Source organism: Onychostoma macrolepis, chromosome 09, assembly GCF_012432095.1.
Source record: "Onychostoma macrolepis isolate SWU-2019 chromosome 09, ASM1243209v1, whole genome shotgun sequence".
In the NCBI taxonomy this organism is placed as follows: domain Eukaryota; kingdom Metazoa; phylum Chordata; class Actinopteri; order Cypriniformes; family Cyprinidae; genus Onychostoma; species Onychostoma macrolepis.
The window spans coordinates 4,148,642-4,174,231 of NC_081163.1; the positions used below are offsets into that span (position 1 = coordinate 4,148,642).

The 25,590-nt window shown below is 36.1% G+C and overlaps 1 protein-coding gene across 7 annotated transcripts in view; it reads right to left on the reverse strand.

The window, feature by feature from the left end:
• cobll1b (cordon-bleu WH2 repeat protein-like 1b) overlaps nucleotides 1–25,590 on the reverse strand; it is a 77,865-nt gene that overhangs the window by 6,893 nt on the left and 45,382 nt on the right. For all 7 annotated transcript variants that reach the window (XM_058787549.1, XM_058787548.1, XM_058787550.1 and 4 more), the window contains 8 exons: nucleotides 21,044–21,235; nucleotides 14,043–14,250; nucleotides 11,324–11,549; nucleotides 11,118–11,177; nucleotides 10,630–10,721; nucleotides 10,180–10,398; nucleotides 7,039–7,174; nucleotides 879–1,119 (listed from right to left, as the gene is read on the reverse strand). In XM_058787549.1, coding sequence (XP_058643532.1) covers nucleotides 879–1,119; nucleotides 7,039–7,174; nucleotides 10,180–10,398; nucleotides 10,630–10,721; nucleotides 11,118–11,177; nucleotides 11,324–11,549; nucleotides 14,043–14,250; nucleotides 21,044–21,235 — 1,374 coding nt within the window. The remainder of the gene's footprint in view (nucleotides 1–878; nucleotides 1,120–7,038; nucleotides 7,175–10,179; nucleotides 10,399–10,629; nucleotides 10,722–11,117; nucleotides 11,178–11,323; nucleotides 11,550–14,042; nucleotides 14,251–21,043; nucleotides 21,236–25,590) is intronic.

The window sequence follows — 25,590 nt, forward strand, 5'->3', positions numbered from 1 at the left end:
TCTAATATTATAATATTTTTTAGGTTTCTTTGGTAGCACTTTATGATAATGTCCCATAAGTTAGTTGCATAATGCATTAACTAAGACTATCGAACAACGAACAATACATTTGTTACATATTTCTTCATCTTTGTTAATGTTAGTTAATAAAAATACAATTGCTCCTTGTTACCTCAAGTCCATTAAGTAATATGAATAAACAGAATTTTTGATTTTAATAATGAACTGAATGAAATTGATGAAATTAACATTAACTAAGATTAATAAATGCTTCATAAGCATTTGTCATTGTTAACTAATGCAGTTAACTAATGTTAAAAAATGGAACCATATTGTGAAGTGTAACCATTTCATCATGTATTTATATTTTAATTCTGTATCATATTTATTGCAATTACAAAAAATCATATTGAATCATTTTAATTTTTATTAACAATAACAACAGGCACAGTAAGGTTTTCTGATGGGTGTCTAAGCTTTGCTAGAGTGTTCTGGCTTGTTTTTAAGAGCTGATAGGGTCCTTCAGGCTGGTTTGGTAGGGTACTTTGGTAACACTTTACTTAAAGCCTTTATGTATAAAGCATTATAAAAGTAGTTTTAATGCATTAATTATGCCTTGTAATGCACCTTATTGTACAATCCCATGAATAATTGTAACCACAGTTAATACATTATAACACTTTTCAATTCATTGTTGCACTCTGCATTTTAAATTTGGATATAATTATTTACAACAAGATAAAATGTATTATATGCTTTTTACCCTTTAATAACCCTTTATAATGCATTATACATAAAGGCTTTACATGAAGTGTTACTGGTAGTTTTAGTTGTGCTCTTAGATTTGTTTAAAATGAACACTACTGCACAGTACGTACTCCGCATCTGTGGACTGGTCACATGATGGATTGTCTCTGGCCATCCCGCTCTCCAGAATCTCTGAATCCTGAGACGGAGTTGCCGTCCCAGCCCGGCCCGAGTCCAGAGAGAAGTCAGCGGACAGGTTGAGGCTGCTGTCGTCGTCCTCCTCCTCCTCCACAGCGGCCACCTGACCTTCTGCGCTCACATTCATCTCCTCCTGTTCCCTGATCTCCTCCAGAGGAGACGCCAACGCTGCTTCTGCAGTGTAAAATCACGACAAATGCACAGAGTCAAATGCTTAAATATTACAAAGTGCAGCCCAATCCTTTGAGCTCTTCACTGTATCCCTCAGCAACACTAACTCAGGGGTTTCCACATCAAACTGAAGTGATGCCCATTCTCCGCTGATAGAGGGAGAGATCTGGCATACGCAGCATTAATATGGATTCTCTGCTCCTCAGACTGAGCGAGCGCCGTTAATTAAGACGTCTCGCTTCTCTCGCCTGATTCAGCTCTTCAATCGCCCTCTCTGGAGAGCAGCGAGATGAAGAAACATCCAGAGAGCAGTCTCTGTGATCTCTCAGACATTTAGATTCAAAGCCCTTCTGCAGCCACTCTTTCTATCTCTGCTCCACTCTGAGCTTGTATTTATGTGTTTTGGGGCTCTATTTATTTATTTATTTGCTTTCTCAGTCTCTCTCAGTGAAGTTATTAGACATTTTCAGCCAATCAGTGTTGACACGAGCCTGCATTGAAAAAAGCCTCAGCAAAAGTTGCAAAAGCAGTCATAAAACACTGTAAGAAACAAAAGCGAGTGAATGATCCCTGCTGGGTCTCGGGAGGCCGTCTTTGTATAGTTATGAACAAAAAGAAAAGTCTGCCTGCAGATTTCGGCTCCTGATTAGATAGCACTTACATTCAGTCTTAAGAAAACAATGTATTTTTATGAGTGCTTTCAGAGATAAAGCATATAAAAGTTACAGAGAGATGTTTTTTTTTCTTAATGCATTTACTCCACAGATGCGCAATGCAGGTGAGCTGTGTATAGCAAAGTGTGCAATGCTTCATTGATTACAACAGGACCGGTTTTGTTGCATTGTTCGCTTCCAGCACAGACATGGTCTGAAGTGAATTTTGATTAAAAGATTACATTTGGTTTTTTTTTTTTACAGAATTTCATGGTTCAGATAAAGAGCATGGTCAGGTCAACAGCAAAGATGAGACGAGAAAAAGATGAAGAGAATAAGGGTGATGTACCAGGCCATTACAATCTTTTAAAATGCAACAAAAATAATAGAACTGATCCAAAGAGACGTGATTTATAGAACGAATGAGAAAAGTTTACAGTTTAAAGTTTGCTTGTTCTAAAAGCAAACAAACAAAGTCAGTTACATACTGTATAAATCTGTAAAAAAAATTTAAGAGCAGAAAAGCTACAGACGAATGGATGAATGGATAGATGGATGCATGGGTGGGTGGATAGAATAATTGGTAGATAGATCGATTAAGAATGATATTCTGACGTTTTGCTGAACATAGTAGTCGGGGGAGCAGCGGCGCTGTTCAGATGCTTCAGGACGCGCAAATGGGGGAAGTGAGCCGGCGCGCTCGTGAAGCTCAGACAGCGCGGATTCTGAACGCCGCTACCCAGTATCCATCTGGCGAATCTCCGCTCTTTTCCTTTTATATCAATGAGAGGTGGTGTACAGATGTAACGGTGTTAAAGAAGATGTGCTGTTCAGACCTAGAAATGCTTTTCATTAACTGTAAGCCTTTCTACTCGCCGTGGGAGTTTTGCTCGTTCATTCTAGTGAGTGTTTACATTCCACCGCAAGTGCACGTGAGCTCAGCTTCACAGAAACTCACTGATCAGATCACAGAGACTGAGAAACAACACGGTTTACAGCCAACACAGCCATGGTTTACAGCAAAACTCAGACATCTTCGTCAGGTCAAAGAGGATGCCTACAGAAATGGGGATAGAGTCTTGTGCAATCAGTACAGGAACACACTGAATAAGGAGATTAGAGTGGTTAAAAAGGACCTACGCTAAAAAGTTGGAAGATCAGTTCACTTCCAATGACTCCGCTTCAGTGTGGAAAGGCCTGAAAGCCATCACCAAGCACAAGACACCATCCCCCAGCACTGAGGTGAATCAACAACTTGCTGATGATCTGAATTAGTTTTATTGTAGATTTGAAACCCCCCAGACCCATCCTGACCATCTCTCTACACCAGGCCCAGACAGTGTGATACCAGCCTGTCTGAAAACCAGTGCTGACCAGCTGGCCCCCATCTTCACACAGATCTTCAACAGATCACTGGAGCTGTGTGAAGTCCCTGCCTGCTTCAAGTGCTCCACCATCATCCCCGTCCCAAAGAAACCCAAGATAACAGTACTTAACGACTACAGACCTGTGGCAATAACGTCTGTCGTCATTAAGTCATTCAAAAAACTGGTTCTGACTTATCTGAAGGACATCACTGGACCCCCTGCACTTTGCTTACCGAGCAAACAGGTCTGTGGATGATGCAGTCAACATGGGACTGCACTTCATCCTGCAGCATCTGGACAAATCAGGGACTTATGCAAGGATCCTGTTTGTGGACTTTAGTTCGGCCTTCAACACCATCATCCCAACACTCCTCCATCCCAAACTAACCCAGCTCTCTGTCCCTAGCTCTATCTGTCAGTGGATCACCAGCTTCCTGACAGATAGGCAGCAGCTAGTGAGACTGGGGAGATTCATGTCAAACGGCCGCTTCACCAACACTGGTGCCCCTCAGGGATGTGTTCTCTCCCCACTGCTCTTCTCCCTGTACACCAACGACTGCACCTCTAAAGACCCCTCTGTCAAGCTCCTGAAGTTCACAGACGACACTACAGTCGTCGGTCTCATTCAGGATGGTGACGAGTCTGCTTACAGACAGGAGGTTGAGCAGCTGGCTGTCTGGTGCAGTCTTAACAACCTGGAGCTGAACATGCTCAAAACAGTGGAGATGATCATGGACTTCAGGAGAAACCCCCCTGCACTCTCCCCACTCACCATCATGAACCTGCCACAGGAGCTGCTGAAACAGTTCTACTCAGCCGTCATCGAGTCTGTTCTGTGCACATCAATAACTGTCTGGTTCAGCTACAAAATCAGACATCAGAAGACTACAGAGAACGGTTCGGACTGCTGAAAGGATTATTGGTGCTCCCCTGCCCACCCTCCAAGAACTATATATATCCAGAGTGAGGAAAAGGGCTCAGAAAATCACTCTGGATCCCTCACATCCAAGTCATCTCCTTTTTGAACTTTTGCCATCTGGCTGGCGCTACAGAGCCCCAAATACCAGGAAAGCCAGGAACAAGAACAGTTTCTTCCCCCAGGCAATCTACCTTACGAACAGTTAAATGTTCCCCACATTATGCAATAGAAATGTGCAATAACTTTATATTTATTTGTTTCCACCTCCATCCTAGCACATTCCTTCATCTCATTCTATTCTATTCCATTCCATCATCTATAGCACAACTGTATACAATTTATTTACTTTTCAATTTTTGTCTATTTATATTTACATGCGTGTATTTTTTATTCTCATCTTATTTTTATTGTCTGTGTGTCGTTGTTGTCTCTGTGTACTGGAAGCTTATGTCACTAAAAAAAATTCCTTGTATGCGCAAGCATACTTGGCATTAAAGCTCTTTCTGATTCTGAATAATCGACAGAACAATAGATAGCTCAACAGAACGATGGATGGATGGATGGATGGCAAAGTATGATAGAATGACAGAACATTAGATTGATAGAAGGATAGAAGGATAGAACGACAGATAGATAGAATGATAGATAGAACGATAGAAGGATAGAATGATAGATAGAACGATAGATAGATAGAACGATAGATAGATATAGAATCATATGATCAAACTGACTAATTATGCAGCATGAGTGTTACCTTGGCAACAGAGTCTTCAGAACAACAGTAATTAAAGTGAAAATAGACATCTCATTAAAACTTCAACTCTAAACTATGATGTGGCTAAGCACATTCAGAGTCAAATGCACAGGCAACAGAAACAAAATTAAAGCAATAAAGAACTGTTTCCACAAAAGAAATGTTTTAGTGAAGTTTCTGAGCTTGTAGTTCAGACTGATTGTGATGAGAGAGAAAGACAGCAGTATAAAAAAAAAAACCCACTATGCAACCAATGAGTCTCAAACAAATGACTACGAGTCGATTCCTTTAAATGAACAGATCAAGAAGACTCAATGTCAAACTCCTAAGCAGCCTACTTAAATAATCGTTAGGAAGCTGTAATCATTCAGTGAAATTGGAAACAGAATTATTCAATTTCTCATCCAGGAAAATGTCAGGCTGAACGCTTGCTCTGATGAAATGTCAGAGCTGTGTTTACACCCAAACACACACCGCAGCTGCGGCTCATTTGTAACTGTGTGCCCGTACGTGTGTATGAGTGTGAGAACGAGTCGAGCTAATACAGCTGCAAACATTTAACTCATCCAGTAAATTCTCACCAGCACAGCCTCCACCCAATGGCTCACATCCAGCACATCGTGAGCTGCCTACATAGACAGCTGCCTTCTGAGATGCCAACACAACTTAGATGTTACTGTAGAATCTTATACTTTATTAACATCTTATTCTAATGTTTTTATATCACAGACCCCCACATGATCTTCCTCATGCGACAGACCCCCATGATAAAATGTTTGAAGCATCTATTTAGTTCCTTGTATAAAGACCCATTTTATAATGTGAAAAATTATATTATAAATATATGTCTAAAATATAAACAGGAAATTTAGTTTCTATTAAGCTACATTACTTTTCTATTATTATTATTATTTATTTATTTTTTAACTTCTGCACTGTTAATTGTTTATGTATTTACTTTTTTGAATATATCAAATTTTTTTATTCTACATTATTGCATTATTTTTCTAGTAGTTCTATATACTCCTGTACATTAGATATTTATGCATTTATTTGCTTGTTTGCTTATTTGAAGTTTATTTTAATCTACATTATTACAATATTGTTCTACTATTTTTCTATATAGTACTGTAATATATTTATGTATTTACTTATTTGAATCTAGTTCATTTTAATATTTATTTATTTTCAGTTATTATATTATTTTCATTTATTTTAATCTAATTTTTTATTTATTTTAATTTGTTTTTATAATTTTTTTTATTTTTATTTTTTAAGCTTTACACACCAGACCCCAGTTTGAAAACCCTTGCTTTAAATAACAAATACAGAAGGCATACACAAAAATTGGGAAAAATAGTATTAATTTAGAACCTTAGAACTGGCAGGTATCTAACACAGAAGGTATCTAATAAGGCAGCATAATCACATCACTAAGAGAGTAAAAAACAAATCAAATCAGAGAAAGCACCACTAGGTGGAGACAAAGCCCTGAGAAAGTCAACTGCAACGCACATAGGCCCTCAGTACTGTCCCCAAATGCCCACCTACACCTCTGTCCCATTCAAAGTACAGCCGCTGTGCTCATTCTAACCCTCTAAATAATGAAATAACTTCAAAGAATACTCTTAACTCTAAACAACTTTTCTTTCATTGCTTCTCCACCTACTGCCAACAGATTACTATATATATATATATATATATATATATATATATATATATATATATATATATACACACACACATATACACACACATGCACACACACATATATGTGTGACTGTTGATGCAATTTTTCCTAAAGACATTAAATATTCAATAAATAATCTAATATTATTTATAACCTAATATAAGAGGATGAAGTCTATACTTCACTGTTATTACACTTAAGGCAGTTGTAATTATAGTTTCTAAAGATGTTTTGGCTACTTATGTTTTCTTATTTCTATAGTCTGTTTTATATAAATTAAACTAAACAAATATCATATATATATATATCTATATATATATATATTATCATATCATATTTAATAATACATATCATATATCCCATGCATTCTAACATGTACTTTCTTGACATAAAACACTACTGAGCAACTGATTAATTTATTTTTACATTAATTAACATAATAGATAGTGCATTTAAGCTACCATCATTTTGACCCAAGTAAACCCTTGATAGTGAACACAAGCATGCTCTTTGGAAGTTTCTGTTGTCTTCAGACTGACCTGTCATGTCTCTGTCCTGTGTGCTTCCATCAGGAGGGGCTGTGCTGCTCGAGGTGGGGGGCGGAGGGGCCTTCCGCTTGGTGGACTTCTTGAAGGACGACTCTGTAGAGGATCCCGGGCTCAAAGGGGCCATATTCTGTGGAAAGCAGGCAGGGGGACAGTAATAAATATGACATATAATTCCAAATATTTGGCTGTGGGAAACGTAACCACATTCCCTAATGACAAGGTGATGAAATGACTCAACCCAGTGCCGAGTTTATGTAGAAACAAAACAAATACTGTGAAAGCAAGGTTTAACCGCTCATAGTATTCACAGAGTGCCGTTTATATGTAAATTCAGACGTGGTCTTTGAACTCAGGTCATGAAATAACAGGTTACAAAGTCTTGTTTGTTTTGTTTTTTCTTTAAAAGACTTCCATGACAATGAAGGCTCACTTACAGTGGCTCCAAGAATGTTTGGAAACTTAAACCACACTTAAAAATGTCTGAATGTCACTGCATGTGTTTTATTTCCTATAGGTTGCTTTTGCATTGCATTGCATTGAATATAATTTTTATAACAAACAAAATATAGTCGTGTTTTTTCTTTAAAAGACTTTCAAGATAATCACTCAATAAACTCAATTACAGTGACACCAAAGAGTGTTTGGAAACCTAAACCACACTTAATTTCACTGCATTTGTTTTACTGTCTATACAGGTGCTGGTCATATAATTAGAATATCATCAAAAAGTTGATTTATTTCACTAATTCCATTCAAAAAGTGAAACTTGTATATTATATTCATTCATTACACACAGACTGATATTTCTCAAATGTTTATTTCTTTTAATTTTGATGATTAGAGCTTACAGCTCATGAAAGTCAAAAGATCAGTATCTCAAAATATTAGAATATTTACATTTGAGTTTGAATAAATGACCATCCCTACAGTATAAATTCCGGGTATCTCTTGTTCTTTGAAACCACAATAATGGGGAAGATTGCTGACTTGGTAATGATCCAGAAGACGAACATTGACACCCTCCACAAAGAGGGTAAGTCACAGAAGGTCATTACTGAAAGGTGTGGCTGTTTACAGAGTGCTGTATCAAAGCATATTAAATGCAAAGTTGACTGGAAGGAAGAATTTGGGTAGGAAAAGGTGCACAAGCAACAGGGAGGACCGCAAGCTTGAGAATACAGTCAAGCAAAGCCGATTCAAACACTTGTGAGAGCTTCACAAGGAGAGAACTGAAGAACTGGAGTCAGTGCATCAAGAGTCACCACGCTCAGACGTCTTCAGGAAAAGGGCTACCAAGCCACTTCTGAACCAGAGACAACGTCAGAAGCATCTTAACTGGGCTGTGGAGAAAAAGAACTGGACTGTTGCTCAGTGCTCCAAAGTCCTCTTTTCAGATGAAAGTAAATTTCACAATTCATTTGGAAATCAAGGTCCCAGAGTCTGAAGGAAGAGTGGAGAGGCACAGAATCCATGTTGCTTGAAGTCCAGTGTGAAGTTTCCACAGTCAGTGATGATTTGGGCTGCCATGCCATCTGCTGGTGTTGGTCCACTGTGTTTTCTGATGTCCACAGTCAACGCAGCCATCTACCAGGACATTTTAGAGCACTTCATGCTTCCTTCTGTTGACAAGCTTTATGGAGATGCTGATTTCATTTTCCAGCAGGACTTGGCACCTGCCCACACTGCCAAAGGTACCAAAAGCTGGTCCAATGACCATAATGTTACTGTGCTTGATTGGCCAGCAAACTCGCCTGACCTGAAGTCAAGAGGAAGATGAGAGACACCAGACCCAACAATGCAGATGAGCTGAAGGCCACTATCAGAGCAACCTGGGCTCTCATAACACCTGAGCAGTGCCACAGACTGATCGACTCCATGCCACGCCGCATTGCTGCAGTAATTCAGGAAAAAGGAGCCCCGACTAAGTATTGAGTGCTGTACATGCTCACACTTTTCATTTTCATACTTTTCAGTTGGCCAAGATTTCTAAAAATCCTTTCTTTGTATTGGTCTTAAGTAATATTCTAATATTTTGAGATACTGATTTTTGACTTTCATGAGCTGTAAGCTCTAATCATCAAAATTAAAAGAAATAAACATTTGAAATATATCAGTCTGTGTGTAATGAATGAATATAATATACAAGTTTCACTTTTTGAATGGAATTAGTTTAATAAATCAACTTTTTGATGATATTCTAATTATATGACCAGCACCTGTAGTTTGCACTGCATTGCATAAAATGTCTGGATGTCAATGCATTTATTTTCTTTTTTTATAGAAAAATAAAATAAATAAAACAAATTATAAAAAATAAAATATTCTATTTTATATAACAAAAAATATATTGTCTGTTTTTTTTTTTTTTTAAACAATTCAAGATAATGAATGCTCACTTACAGTGGCACCCAAGAGTGTCTGAAAACCTAAACCACACTTACAAATGCCTGAATGAAATGCCTGCATCACTTTGAGAAGAACCAACTTCATACGTCTACTAAAAATCACCAAACACCAGCTGATTAAAAGGTCATTAAGCTAAAAGTTGAAGAAAAGTGATGTTAGTGAACAAAGGCATGTTTTTATCATTTAAATCTACCAAACAACTTTTTTTGTTAAATATTTTGTTAGAAGTATTTGTGCTGTCTTTCTTGCTTTTACTTGCTTTGATATTTTGTATATAATGCAAATGACCTTCAGACATTTTTAGTGCAGTTTAAGTGTCCAGTGTATCCAATGATTTTGTTTTTATAGAAGCTATAATCTAAAGCAAAATGTAATAAATATAAAATTTGTCAAACTATAGTTTGTTTTATAGAAACTAATAATCTAATATAACAATATAATATAGAGCAATTGATTAATTTCTATTGTGTAATTAATCAACTTCATGTGTATTGTATGTAAGCATCAATCATTTTTCCCCAAGAAAATGCCTGAAACTGCTGGAGAATAGTGCAGAATCCTTCCTTATTTTAAGCAAAACTCTATTCTTTGCTTTCTTAAGATCCAAAAATTTATTTACATGAAAGAAATCCCAGATTTTCACTGTGCTCTCAGACTTTTGGACTCCAGTGCATGTTCGTCGCAAGTTAGTAAATATTAACTGAAGGCCAGTACAGCGCTACATACCTGGTTGCCATCGGGATGCACAGCGATTTGATGACCCAGGTCGGTAGGCATGCTCTGTGACATCATGCTCGGTGGCAATGGGGCTCGTCTTTTCTTTGGCACATCGGAGGGCATGGTGTTGGAATCGTATGTAATGGGCGAATGCACGCTGAAGGAACTCATGCTGACCGGCCTCTGCTTCCTGTGCACTGGAGATGCCGGTGCGCTCACGGTCATAGACTTTAACGACAGACAGCCAATCACAAGTCAACACACTCCCAACCAGCGCCATCAGCAAGCCAATCACGAATAAGTACAGTCTTTAAGCATTTGCATAGAGCAAATATGACCAGGTAATGTTTACAAAGAAGTGAAAATACACATGCCTTTAACCTTATCTTAACGTTACTAGAAACTCTCAAAAGCATGTTATCGTTCTCTGTTATAGACATACAGGATTTCATTACTGACCTGTTCAGATTGCTTCTTACTTCCTTTCCGAAATAAGCTGAATCGCCTCTTTTCTTTCTCCTGGATTTTCTCCTTCCCATGATGAAATATTTCTGTGATTCAATGCAGTTTAGTTAGTTTAACTTCTTATTTAAAGGAAGTATGCAAAACTGCATTTTAAGGAATAATTCCTTTTTAGGCTAAAAAACGTTTTTTGGAAATAAATACATTATTTATTTATTTGAATGAATGTCATTATTATTATTATTATTATTAATAATATTATTATGATGTTTAATTTATATAGTGCCTTTTCTGTGCTCAAGGATTCTTCAAAATAAAGAACAATAACATGACAAGCATACAGTCAATCATATGGATAATTGACATTTGCCCAGTCTAGAATAAAAGCCAATGCATTTGCATGTATAAGTTATTTCAAATTGTGCAAAAAAAGACGATTATTTTTCTTATAAAATGGAAAATGTGATATATTTAACATCACTTACCTGAGTGAGTTGGAGATGGAGGCAGACTTACTGGACTAATAGGACTTACAGGGCTAATAACTGCAAGAAAAACCACAAACCCAAGAGTACAGTATAACAAAAATGTTTTGCAGAGTATCTCAATGTGACCTTATGAAAACCGGTCCTGCATGATTTCAAATGAGTCATTTTAATGCACTTAGCATAAACACACAGCGGCTTCTGACCTTTGGTGTCTCTCGCATACACTTCCCTCAGGCCAAAATCATTGAGGGAGCCACTCAGGTCCAAAGTTTCTTCTGAGTGGACGTTTCGTAATAAAACCGAGGTCTGCGGGTCAAATTCACATTTCTCGCAGATCGCTGGAAGCAGTTCTCGTAGAGGAACCCGAGGACTCACCCTGAGAATGGTTTTCTGGGTTTTCTTGTAGTTGATTACTAATCGTACGGTTGCCTGAAAGAGACAAGAGAAGGAAAGTAAAGAGTATGGCAGGATTTTGTGCAGTTCTGTTTTAAATATTTCGTGAGATGACCATATAGGGATCACTGATTATGCTGATAATGACAACTTTGGATAAATTCCATCACAAACATCCTTAGTGAAGAAGACAATCCCAGGATGCATTTCAAGTTATAACCAGGGTTATCATAGTTAAAAAAAAAAAGAAAAAAAAGGTAATGTACATCTAAAATAAATAAGTATAATATAATAAAATATAATATAAAATAAACATATGAAAAAATGTTGCCTTGGCAAATAAGTTGAAGTTGAAAAAATTTAAAACTGGAAATAAATAAAAACTATTACTGCACAAACTAAAGCAGAAATAAAAATTAATTCGCCTAAATAATTGCCAAACCTAATTTAATGCTGAAAAAAAGTTGCATTTAATTATTTAATACTAAAACCATATTAATAAATATTTAAAATATATATTAATATTATAAAATATTTATGACAATTTATCCATTTATTTAATAATATTATCTACTGTTTGTGCATTCTGTGCTTTTTTATGCTTGTTAGAATATCATGTTGTTAACTTTGTAATATGCTTATGCCAAATCGTTGGTCAAATCTCCAGTGCACTACTCCAGTGCCATTTCAGTAGGATGCTGCTCTATGTAGGCAGTAGATGGCAGGACGGGTTTGAAAGAGCTGTTGTGTGCAGTTATGCTTTTTATTTGGTGTAATGTGATATTGTTTGTTATTCGTTATGGTGTGGATTGTTAGCATGGTACAGCCATGCTCCGCTGCTTTGAGTCATCGAGATATACTTCAGACTCATCTCACAGGGTGTGGAACAGGAGATCTGCTTTTACTCATGACTAAATGAACAAACATGAACATGAAAATGACATAACACTTTAAGATTTACAGAAACTTTTCAGGTTGACGTCAGCATCCAAATGGATCATATTTACCTTCTAAATACACGTTTTTAGTTCAGAATACCACACTTATAAAATATTTTTAGCGGTTGGCCAATATTGTTTTTTTGGCAGCCGATGCCGATATCTTGGAAAGCAGGGTGGCCGATGGTCGATATAATTTTATTTATTTTAATTAATATTTAAGAAATTTGAAAATGGATTAAAAAATAAATGTGTTAAAAAAAACATACTTATACTTTAGATGACAAAGTATTTTTCACAAATAAATAAATATTTAATAAAAAATATTATTAAAAAGGAAGTAAACACTGTAACCAACAGGGCACTCAGTATTCTGGGAAGTTTGTGTGCATTGGGAAATAAAAGTCCCGCCTTGAACGCATCGGCCAAACAGGAAAACTTATCACCCGATACGATATTTAAAAAGTGCCAAATATCGGCCAATATATCGGTCGACCAATAAATATTTTTACTAATGCTAAAGTATATAGTGTGTAGTGTGCACAATACGCAAATTTTATGCTTTTATTTTCTGTAAATATATATTAATATTTCTTTAAATAATTATAATGATAATAAAATGATCACGAAACACGACAAATTAGACCAAAGAATTCACAATGTTTTATTATAATAGTGTTCTCATTATAATATTATATATGATTGTCCCAATCATTGTTATTAAATGTGCATTGCAGTTCGAGCTGTGTGCGCTGAAACTTAAGAGCTGAATGAACACCGAATTTAAACTGAAGCGCTTTTCTGGCAGCTTATTTAACTCAAGGAAATGCATCATATATGAGATTAATCAGCTATTTATACAACATAAACATATTACAACTTGTATGTACAAAAGGCTGCAAATGCACAAGTGAACTTAACTGTGTTAGTCATAAATGTGTAGCTCCGTTGTGGATGCGCTCTTCCTGTAACAACGCGCTAAAACACGGGCGCACAAAGATTCCATTCATTATTTTACAGTAATGTTCTCATTATGACAGACTTGCCCTGCACATGTTGCACTTCACTGTATTTTCCTTTTCGAAGTGATTCCAATAATATTTCAAGCAATTAAAAACCATCACGGCGAACAGTGCACATCTGAAATGCCTCTGCAGGAAATAATGCATTATTTATCAGCTTTAATATATGGGCCAAATTTTCTTATCGGTTCGATAACGATAACAGAAAAGTTTACATTTATCGGCTGATACCGATATGGTGGCCGATATATCGTGCATCCCTAGTGTACTGTGCACAATACTTTTATTTTCTGTAAATATTTATTCATTTCTTACAACAACAACAATTATATTCTACTATTGCTGAAATATATAGTATGAGTACTGCACACAATTTTATTTTTGTATTTTTCAGTAAATATTGTTTATATTAATTAATTTCTTTAAATATAATACTAATATTTATTTGCTGAAATATATAGTATGTGTACTATGCAAGATATTTCTATTTTCAATAAATTGTTTTTTAATATTTATTTCTTAAATAATAATAATAATAATAATATTTTTAATGTTGCTGAAGTATATACCTCAGGCATCTGTGGTCCTGTCTTTTTGCTTTTGTCCTCCATGCCTTTCGGTTTCAGCAGGATCTTCTCAGCCTCTAGCGCTCCAATGAGGGCACTGGGTTTGAACTTCACATGGTTTCTGTTGGTGGTGATGAGCTCTATGGTGTGGCCAGACGGGTTCAGGTGGTACTTCGCACAAAGCATGACCAGCAGGTCCATCATGGGCTTGCTGAAAAACACGAGAAAGCAGAAGAAGTGAATATCAGTTGCTATCAATTGCTTTGCTATCATCTAATTTTGTGTCAGAAGAAATAAAATCAACAAAAATGAGTAAATGACAAAAATGCCATTTTCGGGTGAACGTTTCCATTAGGAAACAAGCATCTGATCTGTGAAAGATCTTTTCCATTATATTTTGTTGAGTCAAAGCCCCAGGAAACATGTGACTCTGCTGTGGGGAGTTTGCAAATGTCAAAGTTAACGACACAAGCTTTGCTATCTGTGAAGCATTTAGGATTTGCATAAATGATATTTTGCTGCAGGGGTTTCCAATGCATGTCAACGGTTTTTCACTTGACTGTTTTTCAAGTGTTCATGACAATAATGATACAGTATGAACACAAAAGGGAAATTCAGAAGAATCTGTGCACGCCTTTCTTCCCTGTAACAAAATTCCTTTAGCTTTCCATGGAAAAGCAGACTGGTTTGCTGTAAATAATGCGTAAATAATGACAGAATTTTCAGTTTTGCATGAACTATTCCCTTCATATTGCATCAAGTTTGAACCACAAAGTATGAAAGAACAATGAGGATCATGTCCAATGTGGTTTCTTATCCATTGACTCCCACAGGCTTCAGAGAAAACCACGTCCTATACGCTTGACACACTGCATACTGAAAGTGTGGAAAATCCTTTCGAGACAGATTATGACACAAAGCTTTCCAGCTGCTTTTGGAATTCTTGGATCTATGAAGCCTTTGGAAACACATAGCCAATCATTTGATCCTGATTAGTGGGAGGCCAGTGAGTTTGGGTGGCACAAATTTAGAAAAGCAGGCGAAGAATTTGATTAATCCTTCTATATTGAATTTGGTTTCAGTTTTAGCATGAAGGGGGCAATACGTTGAACTCAGGAAAATCGGGTTTCATTTACAGGTGTTCAGGATCAAAGAACAAAATAAAATGATGATTAAATGGCGATGAAAGATTGCTTGAAATCTGAGATCAGGTTTGTGCCAGAAATTTGACTCTAGCAACCCAATGTCAAAGCACAACCATGCAGTCTAATTTATGAAAGAAAAATGTTTATTTTTATGATCAGATAAAATAAAATAAAAATTTATTTTTATAGACTATTACTACTATTAAAAATATAAATCTATTATGATTATTATTATTATTATTATTATTGTAGTAGTAGTAACCATTCAAATATAAATTGATCAATTTAATAATATATTAATAATAAATTATGTAGTAGTAGTAGTAGTAGTAGTAGTAGTAGTAGTAGTACTACTACAACAACAAAAAATAAATGTAGTAATGTATTATTATTGTTGTTGTTGTTGTAACCATTAAACTATAAACTGATCAATTGAATAATATAATCATAATGATAATAATGATGATGATAATAATAATAATAAATTATTTACTAGCACTAGTACTACTACTACTGACAATAATAGCAATATAGTAGAATAATAATAATAATAAAATATAATAATATAGAAAATGTAGTAATGCATTATTACTATATTAAAATCAATAACATGATTACAATTTATTTTATATAATAATAATAATAATATTATAATTATTATTATTATTATTATTACACAAAAAGAATTACAATTATATATATTACATTATACTATAATATTTATAAATGCTTAATAATAATAATAATAATACATTATCACATATTATATTATATTACATTATATTATATTATATTATAATTATCATCATCATCATAATTTCTTCTTCTTCTTCTTCTTCTTCTTCTTCTTCTTCTTCTTCTTCTTCTTATAAATTGTTACCAAATTTATATTTTGCAATTATTCCAAGGTGGTAATAAAGAACCGGAGCAAAATATGAAGTAGCGTAATGCTATTTGGCCAATCATTAAATAAAACTTCAAAAATGTCTTTCTAGCACACCTTTAACAGTTGAGATGAAGCGAGATGAAGTGAGATGAAGTGTTGAGGACAAAAAACGCCCAACACTAAGCACGGCACAGAGAGTACATTCGGATATTTGAGCAAATGATCCAACTGCTGAAATCGATCAAAGTGTTTAATGATAATCACAAACAGTGTACAGAGATGCCGGATTACTCTAACGTCATCTCATTCCTTGTACCCAAACCAGGCCTGATTTGTTGCAGGATCTTTGAGAAACACACTGCCCCACCCAGCTGACTCACCGCAGCAATCATCTGATTAGTTTCATAACAGCAATCATCTGAGCAGCTTCATGATCTCATATACAGCTCAGCTCAGAGATTAACGCCTTCCTTGCAGAAGTGCAGAAAAGTCATTAAATATAAAGGTCTGTAAAACTGTTGTATTATTTGTAAAATTCTATGTTTTAAAATTCTTGTATTAAGTCTTGTATAATCTTTCTTCCATAACGGTTAGGGCTACAGATATGGACACAGCTGCGAGTAAACCAGTATGCACTCATGCACAAACTGTAATTTTTGCCATGTTTATTCTGTCCTACCAAACATGCACCATGTTCAAAATAGTTTTAAGGCAACAGGATTACATCATCATAAACTCTCTGAACAGTGCTATTTGAACAAGTAAAGGACTAGATTTATAATATCAGAAGAGATATGTGAGCAGTGGTCGTTTAAGTCACAAACAATGTTAATGTTGCCACAGCGTTTTTGGCATTGTGTCCTAATAAAAAGTTTTGCAAAAGCCACAAATGTCCAGGCTTGTGTCTGTTGTTTTGCCAACAAATTCCTCAAAACACATCTGTATATTCTGATCTGTTTTCAATGCTATTTGTCTAAAATATTTACCAATTATTAATTCAAGATGGAGGGAAACTCCAATGTCAACTGAAGTAAACGCAGTTTCTACAAATTTTTTCAGTGTTGTCTGCTAAAAACCATGCTGTGTTGTTTATTAGTTATATTAAAATTAAAACGTTGAATAAAATAACATTACATAAACGCACACTCGCACACACTAAAAGAACTATGGAGCAGTAAATGGGTGAAATCTTTGACAATTTGCTGCTAATTAGTGACAATGTTGTTGATAACTAAAACAATTAAAGATTTCTGTTCATTTTTCAGTAATTAAAATAAAGCTAAATTAAGTTAAATTAAAAAAAATATATTAGCTGAAAAACTGAAAACTGAAAATGTCATGACAACTAACTAAAAAATAAGTTGAAGTACTAAAATTACTAAAACCAAAACAAAAAAAGTAAAACAGAAATATTTAAATTAGGATGTCAAACCAATTAATCACATCCAAAATAAAAGGTTGTTTACATAATGTGTGTTAGGGCTGCACGATATTGGAAAAAACTCACATTGCGATATTTTGTATTTCTGCGATATATATTGCGATATGAAAAAAAAAAAAAACTCTAGATGACATGAAAAGCTCTATTTGGAAAAAAAATATTGTAGATGAGTAAATCAGCATAGAAAAATGAACAAATTACAAATTTGGAATTACAAAAATTACAAAGATAAATATAATAGAACAAAGATATAAAATAAATAAACAGTGCTTTATATTTTGAATGAGAGAGACCGCGATCTAACAAACTGCTCCATATAACAAAGCACTGTAAGCAATAACGATTAAAACATCTAATTGCCAGATTCCCAGTGTCCTACCTATAATTATTTTTTTCTGTACAAATACAAATCTTTAAAGCCAGTTTTCTAAGTTTCGCACTAGTGAGTTTCACACTCTGGAGCAGCAGAGCTCGCGGCAGTCCACCTGTCACTCAAGTGGCCACGCCCTTAATTATACAGAACTTTAAGGCTTAATATAATTTAAACGGATGAGTTATAAAAAAATTCACCCCCCTCACAGTTGTCACGAAGGGCAAAATTAGCTATATAGACCAAAATAATTTTTTGTACCAGGCTGTAAACATGTTTTTTTCTGCTGTAAAGTTGGGCATTTTAACATGGGGAGTCTATGTGATTGACTCCCTTTTGGAGCCAGCCTCCAGCGGCCAGTCAATGAACTGCAGTTTTAGTCACTTCCGTGTTGGTTTCACTAGAGGCAGCGGGAGGCAAATCCTTGCGAGTAAATCCCTCATTCTTTTTATGACTTACTGACACAAAGTTCAAAGGATTTGCAACGGTCGTTTTTCGCGTCCAGTGAAGACAGTGCGTCGCGGGGTGGCGTGATGCGATAGCTGTCGCGAAAACGATCAGTATAAATATAACGGTCAGTATACTAAAAATCGCACATCCTGCGATGTGACTATCGCGGATGTGCATATCGCGATATCGATGCTGAAACGATATATCGTGCAGCCCTAATGTGTGTGAGTATTGTGCATATTTATATGCATATACAGTGCCCTTCAAAAGTATTGGAACAGTGAAGACACAATTGCTCTGTTGGCTGTGGAGTCAAGACATTTGCAAATATGATTAAAAGATGAATATGAGACAAAACTACAGAATGTCACATTTTATTATTAGCCGTTTCAACACATACATGTTTTACCAAATAAAAAGAACAGCACTTTTAGAGTTCATCCCACTCATTGATGTGAGCATAAGTATTGGGACAGTTGAACATAAGGCAGATGTAAAAGATTAAAAGCTATTATTTAGTTGCAGATCCCTTGCGCACAATCACATCAGTGAGTCTGTGACCCATAGACATCACCAGACTCTTGGTCTCATCCTTTCAAATACATTTCCCAGCCTTTAATGGAGCCAATTCCAATTGTTGCTTGTTTTGGGGAGTTTCTGCCTTTACTCTCCTCTTCAGCTGGTGAAATTCATGTTCAATCGGATTTAAATCTGGAGATTGACTTGGGCAATCTAAGACTTCCCATTTCTTTTCCCTTATAAATTCCTTGACTGAACTGGCAGGTGTTTTGGGTCATTGTCCTGATGCAATATGAAGCACTTCCCAATGAATCTGATGGCATTTTCTTGAATATTGGTAGGCAAGATGGTTTTGTACCCTTCCGAAATCATTCTGCTACTGTCATCATACATTAAGTCATCAGTAAAGTTGAGAGGGCCTGTTCCAGAGACAGCCATGCATGCCCATGCCATGACACCACCTCCACCATGCTTTACAGATGAGGCTGTATGCTTGGGATCATTGCAGTTCCCTTTTTTTTCTCCCCATTTTTGCTTTCCCATCACTTCGATAAAGGTTCATCTTTGTCTCATCGGTCCATAAACACAGTTCCAAAACTCTTCTCACTCACCTTTGAGCTTTTTTGCAAACTCTAATCTTGCCTTTCTATTTTTGGAGCTGGTCAGAGGTTTGTATCTGGCTGTGTAGCATCTGTAATTCTATGTTAAAGTCTACTGTGGACAGTAGATTGTCAGAGCATCACCCCAGCTTTCTGGATGTTGTTGGTGATTTTACAGACATGTCTTTTAGGGTTCATTTTCACAGCTTTAATGATTTGTCTGTCATCAACTACTGTTGTTTTCTCAGCTGATCAGGTAGTTGTTGGTTGCTGGTGGTTTCCAAACTCTTGATTTCTCCATGCCCTTTGTTTTTGCTATAGCTCTAATTGATTTCCTCTTTTCTTTTAGCATCCAAATTGCTTGCTTTTCTCTCAAAGTCAGCATCCTGGTTTGTGTGTGTGTCATCATCGAATGCAAGATTCAGAATGCAGAAGTAATGGATATAACTGATATGACATATTCCCTGCTTTTAATATCTGAAGAATTAATGCAACAGGACACAGCTGATCACTTAGAAAGACCTGTGAGGCAACTGTTTCGATACTTATGCTCACATCAGAGAGAGGGATGAAACTCTAAAACTGCTGAACTTCTTAGCTGGAAAAACATCTATGTGTTGAATCACCCAATAATAAAATGTGACATTGTGTAGTTTTGTCTCATAATCATCTTTTCATCATATTTGCAAATGTCTTGACTCCACAGCCAACAGAACAATTTTGTCTTCACTGTTCCAATAATTTTGGAGGGCACTGTATAAATATACACACGTGTATATATTTAAGAAAGAAAAAAAATCAAAAAAATCGATTTGACAGCAAAACAACAAATTTATGAAAATGTTAAAAGTGCATATCAAAATTACTAAAAAAGAAAACTAAGTAAAATAATATCAAATACATAAAATATTTTTTAAAAACTAGTGCTGTCAAACGATTAATCGCATCCAAAATAAAAGTGTGTTTACATAATATATGCGTGTACGGTGTATATTTATTATGTATATATAGATACACTCACATACAGCATATATTTTGGAAATATTTACATGCATATGCATTTATATTCTTATATTTTATATTATTATTTATAAATGTATTTAATATATAAACACAAATTTTCTTTAAATATATACATATATGCATGTGTTTGTATTTATAAATACATAATAAATATACATAGCACACACACATATATTAAGTAAACAAAAACTTATTTTGGATGCGATTAATTGCGATTAATTGTTTGACAGCACTAAAAAAAAACTAACAAAAATCTAAACCGTATATAAATAACACCAAAATAACAGTAACTGATCAGTTAGCAAGTGAGGAGAAAGTAGCATGAATCTACTTAAAATGCAAAGGATAATTACAACATTCCTGTACTATAAATTTACGGTCTTCAATTAAACGACAACAAAAAAACAAATTAAGGACCAAGGGAACCACAACTACAAAGCTAAATTGCTTTGACACCTCTTTTCATTGAACATGAGAAACTGCAGCATCTTTACCAAGTTGTCTGCATATTAACCACTCCAGCAGTTTACATGTCCAGCTCTACATAAAACACAACCAATAAACCCCTCACCTGCCATGGACGACCGTGGTCTTCTCCACCCCTTCAGGAAGGACCACAGTGAGGGTCAGGTCCTGCTCCAGCAGGTTCTCCTTCTGGTCCATGGCAGGGTGAGGGTATGCTGGGAGCTTGTGGCTCAGCAGTGGAGCATCCAGGCCTTTCAGGACAGGAGGAGGAGGAGGAGCTTTGTTTTTCGATGATCTCCTGTTAAACAAGGACAAAATAGGTTTAAAACATGAACGTATCATCTCTTATAATAATAGTAATGCTCTGTGGAATTTAACTCTTTTTCTGTCAGCATTTTTATTTATTTTTTAATATGAAAGATACCAGCCACAACCAGCACTTTTCATCATTTTCACAAAAATGTCATGGCCCCTAGAATATTTTGTTGTATGAATATCTGAACATGCAATATGCTGAAAGAAGAATAGGGCACCTGCTTTTTAAAAAGAAAACATTTTATTCTAGCGTCATGCATTATTTTTTTTAAATCAACACCGGAATGTCAGAAAGTTTCATAAAACAGCAACATTTTGAACAAAAATAAAAAAAATATATATTGAAAATATTGCATTTTTCTCAAAGACTACATCTGGATCGGATTCAGAGCGATTATCAAAACAGAATAGATCGCTTCAACAATACCCCCAAAGATTGCACAGTCCTAAATGACATTTCATTCTGTAACTTTAGGCAATTATGATGTTTAATGCTTGATCACCACATTATTTTACATAAGTATCTGCTTACATACGCGATTGCTTGTTATTGCTTCTTTGATCCAGACATTCAGTACTCTTTCAGCAGATGCATGTAACAGTAACAACATGAAAAGCCAAAAACATTGTCAATGTGGAAAAGTGTAGTCTCATAAATTACGGAAAATTACAATCAATAGAGGGGAAAGAGTTAAAATGTCAGCAAAAATAACAGCAACAGCAAGTTTGGAACAACATATGGGTGAGCAAAAATATCACAAATGTTCATATTTAGGTGTACTATCCCTTTAAATAGAGGCCTAATCCATATATTGTTCTGAAAAAAAAAAGGATAATTAAAGATGGATAATTTAAGTTAAATGGATAATTTAGATGTAAATAAACCTTGAAATAATACAAATGTCGTAATATTCTGCTGTTGACGCTGCTAAAATTGAATCTTGACAATAGGGCTGCAGTGATTCGTTGACGTCATCGATTACGTCGATTATGAAAATACGTCGATTAGCATGGGATGCGTCGATGCATCACACCTTTAGCCACGCCCATTGCGCGAGCCTGCAGCTATCCCTAGTTAAGACTGTTTTTCTACCATGGTTAACACAAAACAAGACTCTAGAGCAGAAGGTAAAGGCTAGTATGGCAACATCACTTCATAGAGTTGCGTTCATAGAGCATTTTATTATTATACGACCGTCAGAACCGCATATATACAGTGAGGAAAATAAGTATTTGAACACCCTGCTATTTTGCAAGTTCTCCCACTTAGAAATCATGGAGGGGTCTGAAATTGTCATCGTAGGTGCATGTCCACTGTGAGAGACATAATCTAAAAAAAAAAATCCAGAAATCACAATGTATGATTTTTTAACTATTAATTTGTATAATACAGCTGCAAATAAGTATTTGAACACCTGAGAAAATCAATGTTAATATTTGGTACAGTAGCCTTTGTTTGCAATTACAGAGGTCAAACGTTTCCTGTAGTTTTCACCAGGTTTGCACACACTGCAGGAGGGATTTTGGCCCACCTCCACACAGATCTTCTCTAGATCAGTCAGGTTTCTGGCCTGTCGCTGAGAAACACAGAGTTTGAGCTCCTCCAAAGATTCTCTATTGGGTTTAGGTCTGAGACTGGCTAGGCCACGCCAGAACCTTGATATGCTTCTTACAGAGCCACTCCTTGGTTATCCTGGCTGTGTGCTTGGTCATTGTCATGTTGGAAGACCCAGCCTCGACCCATCTTCAATGCTCTAACTGAGGGAAGGAGGTTGTTCCCCAAAATCTCGCAATACATGGCCCCGGTCATCCTCTCCTTAATACAGTGCAGTCGCCCTGTCCCATGTGCAGAAAAACACCCCAAAGCATGATGCTACCACCCCATGCTTCACAGTAGGGATGGTGTTCTTGGGATGGTACTCATCATTCTTCTTCCTCCAAACACGTTTAGTGGAATTATGACCAAAAGTTCTATTTTGGTCTCATCTGACCACATGACTTTCTCCCATGACTCCTCTGGATCATCCAAATGGTCATTGGCAAACTTAAGTCGGGCCTGGACATGTGCTGGTTTAAGCAGGGGAACCTTCCGTGCCATGCATGATTTCAAACCATGACGTCTTAGTGTATTACCAACAGTAACCTTGGAAACGGTGGTCCCAGCTCTTTTCAGGTCATTGACCAGCTCCTCCCGTGTAGTTCTGGGCTGATTTCTCACCTTTCTTAGGATCACTGAGACCCCACGAGGTGAGATCTTGCATGGAGCCCCAGTCCGAGGGAGATTGACAGTCATGTTTAGCTTCTTCCATTTTCTAATGATTGCTCCAACAGTGGACCTTTTTTCACCAAGCTGCTTGGCAATTTCCCCGTAGCCCTTTCCAGCCTTGTGGAGGTGTACAATTTTGTCTCTAGTGTCTTTGGACAGCTCTTTGGTCTTGGCCATGTTAGTAGTTGGATTCTTACTGATTGTATGGGGTGGACAGGTGTCTTTATGCAGCTAACGACCTCAAACAGGTGCATCTAATTTAGGATAATAAATGGAGTGGAGGTAGGGATGCAACGATTATAGATTTTGTTGGTACGATTATAGTCTGAGGAATAATCACGGTTTCACGATTATTACGATTATTATGCATTTATTCATTTCACAACATAAAATCACATAAACACTCTTTAGATATTAAAGTGTTATTTATTGCTGCCTTTTGAAACAGAAATAACACAGTAACCAATAATACAGCACAAAATAATAATACTAAAGAAAAAAAAAGTCCATCTCTCCTATTGGAATTAAAAAAGGTGACCTCTGCTCTGTAAATATCCATGTCAGTATTTCCCTTTTGAAAATAAATGTATTTGGTGTTTTCATTTCATTCTTTCTACATTTCTTTTGGACCTGAGGTACAGAACTTGGAAAGATGGTGAAAAATAAATTGACTTATGAATAATACTATAACAGGGATGATAAATCACAATATTAATGAAGTATTATTAATATATGACTAATATTAACTTTATTTATCCCACAGAGGACACTGTTACTAATGAGGGAATAAACTAAACTATTATTGTAATCAACTGTCATCAATACTTATTCATTTTAATAATCTTTATTCATCTGATTTTACATAAGGCCTGAGAAAATCATGTCTATTATTTTGGTTTGTGAGATCGAGATCGAGCTGCCCACAAACATTTAGGAGGACAGAAACGTGTTGTCAACGCTGCCCAGCGACTTTCATTAATAAAATAGCTTAGATACTGGATCGCTACATTATATTAATCAGCAAAGAGGGGGTAAAATGACTGTTTAAATAACTAAACTCAAATCTTCATTGTTTGTAGTGACGCAGATGCAGGTAGGCTAAAGCCTCGTTTATACTCGCGCCTGGCTCCGCCGCGAGCCTCCGCTGACTGCGCGCTTCACACACGCCGCCGCGCTCTCTCTCACTGCACTATTTCATCTCTGAAGCGGCAGAATGTTCGAGCTAACGAGCGTCGCGTCAGGTGGTCCTTGCCTTCACGATTAAAATCGTTTATTGCACAGCCAGAACAGGTTGGCTAGCTGTGCATTATCCCTTATGTATTCACTCTTTAACAGCGATTTTTACGGCAATATTGATGTACCCAAATTTAAAATGGTCCCACACTATCGAATTCAGTCATTTCTCTGGTGGAAATAAAGGATCGCTGTTTGGTTCCTCTGTCATAGTTAATCTAGTAGCCTCCGTGTCTCTGATAAGCACGGCATTTTAAGCTGGTGCACCGCTAGTGTAACTTTGTTTTCGTTTTGCTCATGTTTCAACAGTTCCATTCCATACAACAGAAACACTCGGTGTAGCGGAGCCTTTACGATTAATTAACCGTGACGTTTTAAAGCGCGGTTAATCGTAAAACCGGTAAATCGCTGCATCCCTAAGTGGAGGTGGACATTTTAAAGGCAGACTAACAGGTCTTTGAGGGTCAGAATTCTAGCTGATAGACAGGTGTTCAAATACTTATTTGCAGCTGTATCATACAAATAAATAGTTAAAAAAATCATACATTGTGATTTCTGGATTTTTTTTTTTAGATTATGTCTCTCACAGTGGACATGCACCTACGATGACAATTTCAGACCCCTCCATGATTTCTAAGTGGGAGAACTTGCAAAATAGCAGGGTGTTCAAATACTTATTTTCCTCACTGTATATAGCCGAACTGACGCCTTTACATTGTCAAGATTCCCAACCGCATTGTCGCATTCAAAGCTGTGCTGAATGAACGGAACATCAAGTTGCCTATAATCATGACGGGTTTAATTCACCCACAGAGACGGAGAAGGAGAAATGATTCGCG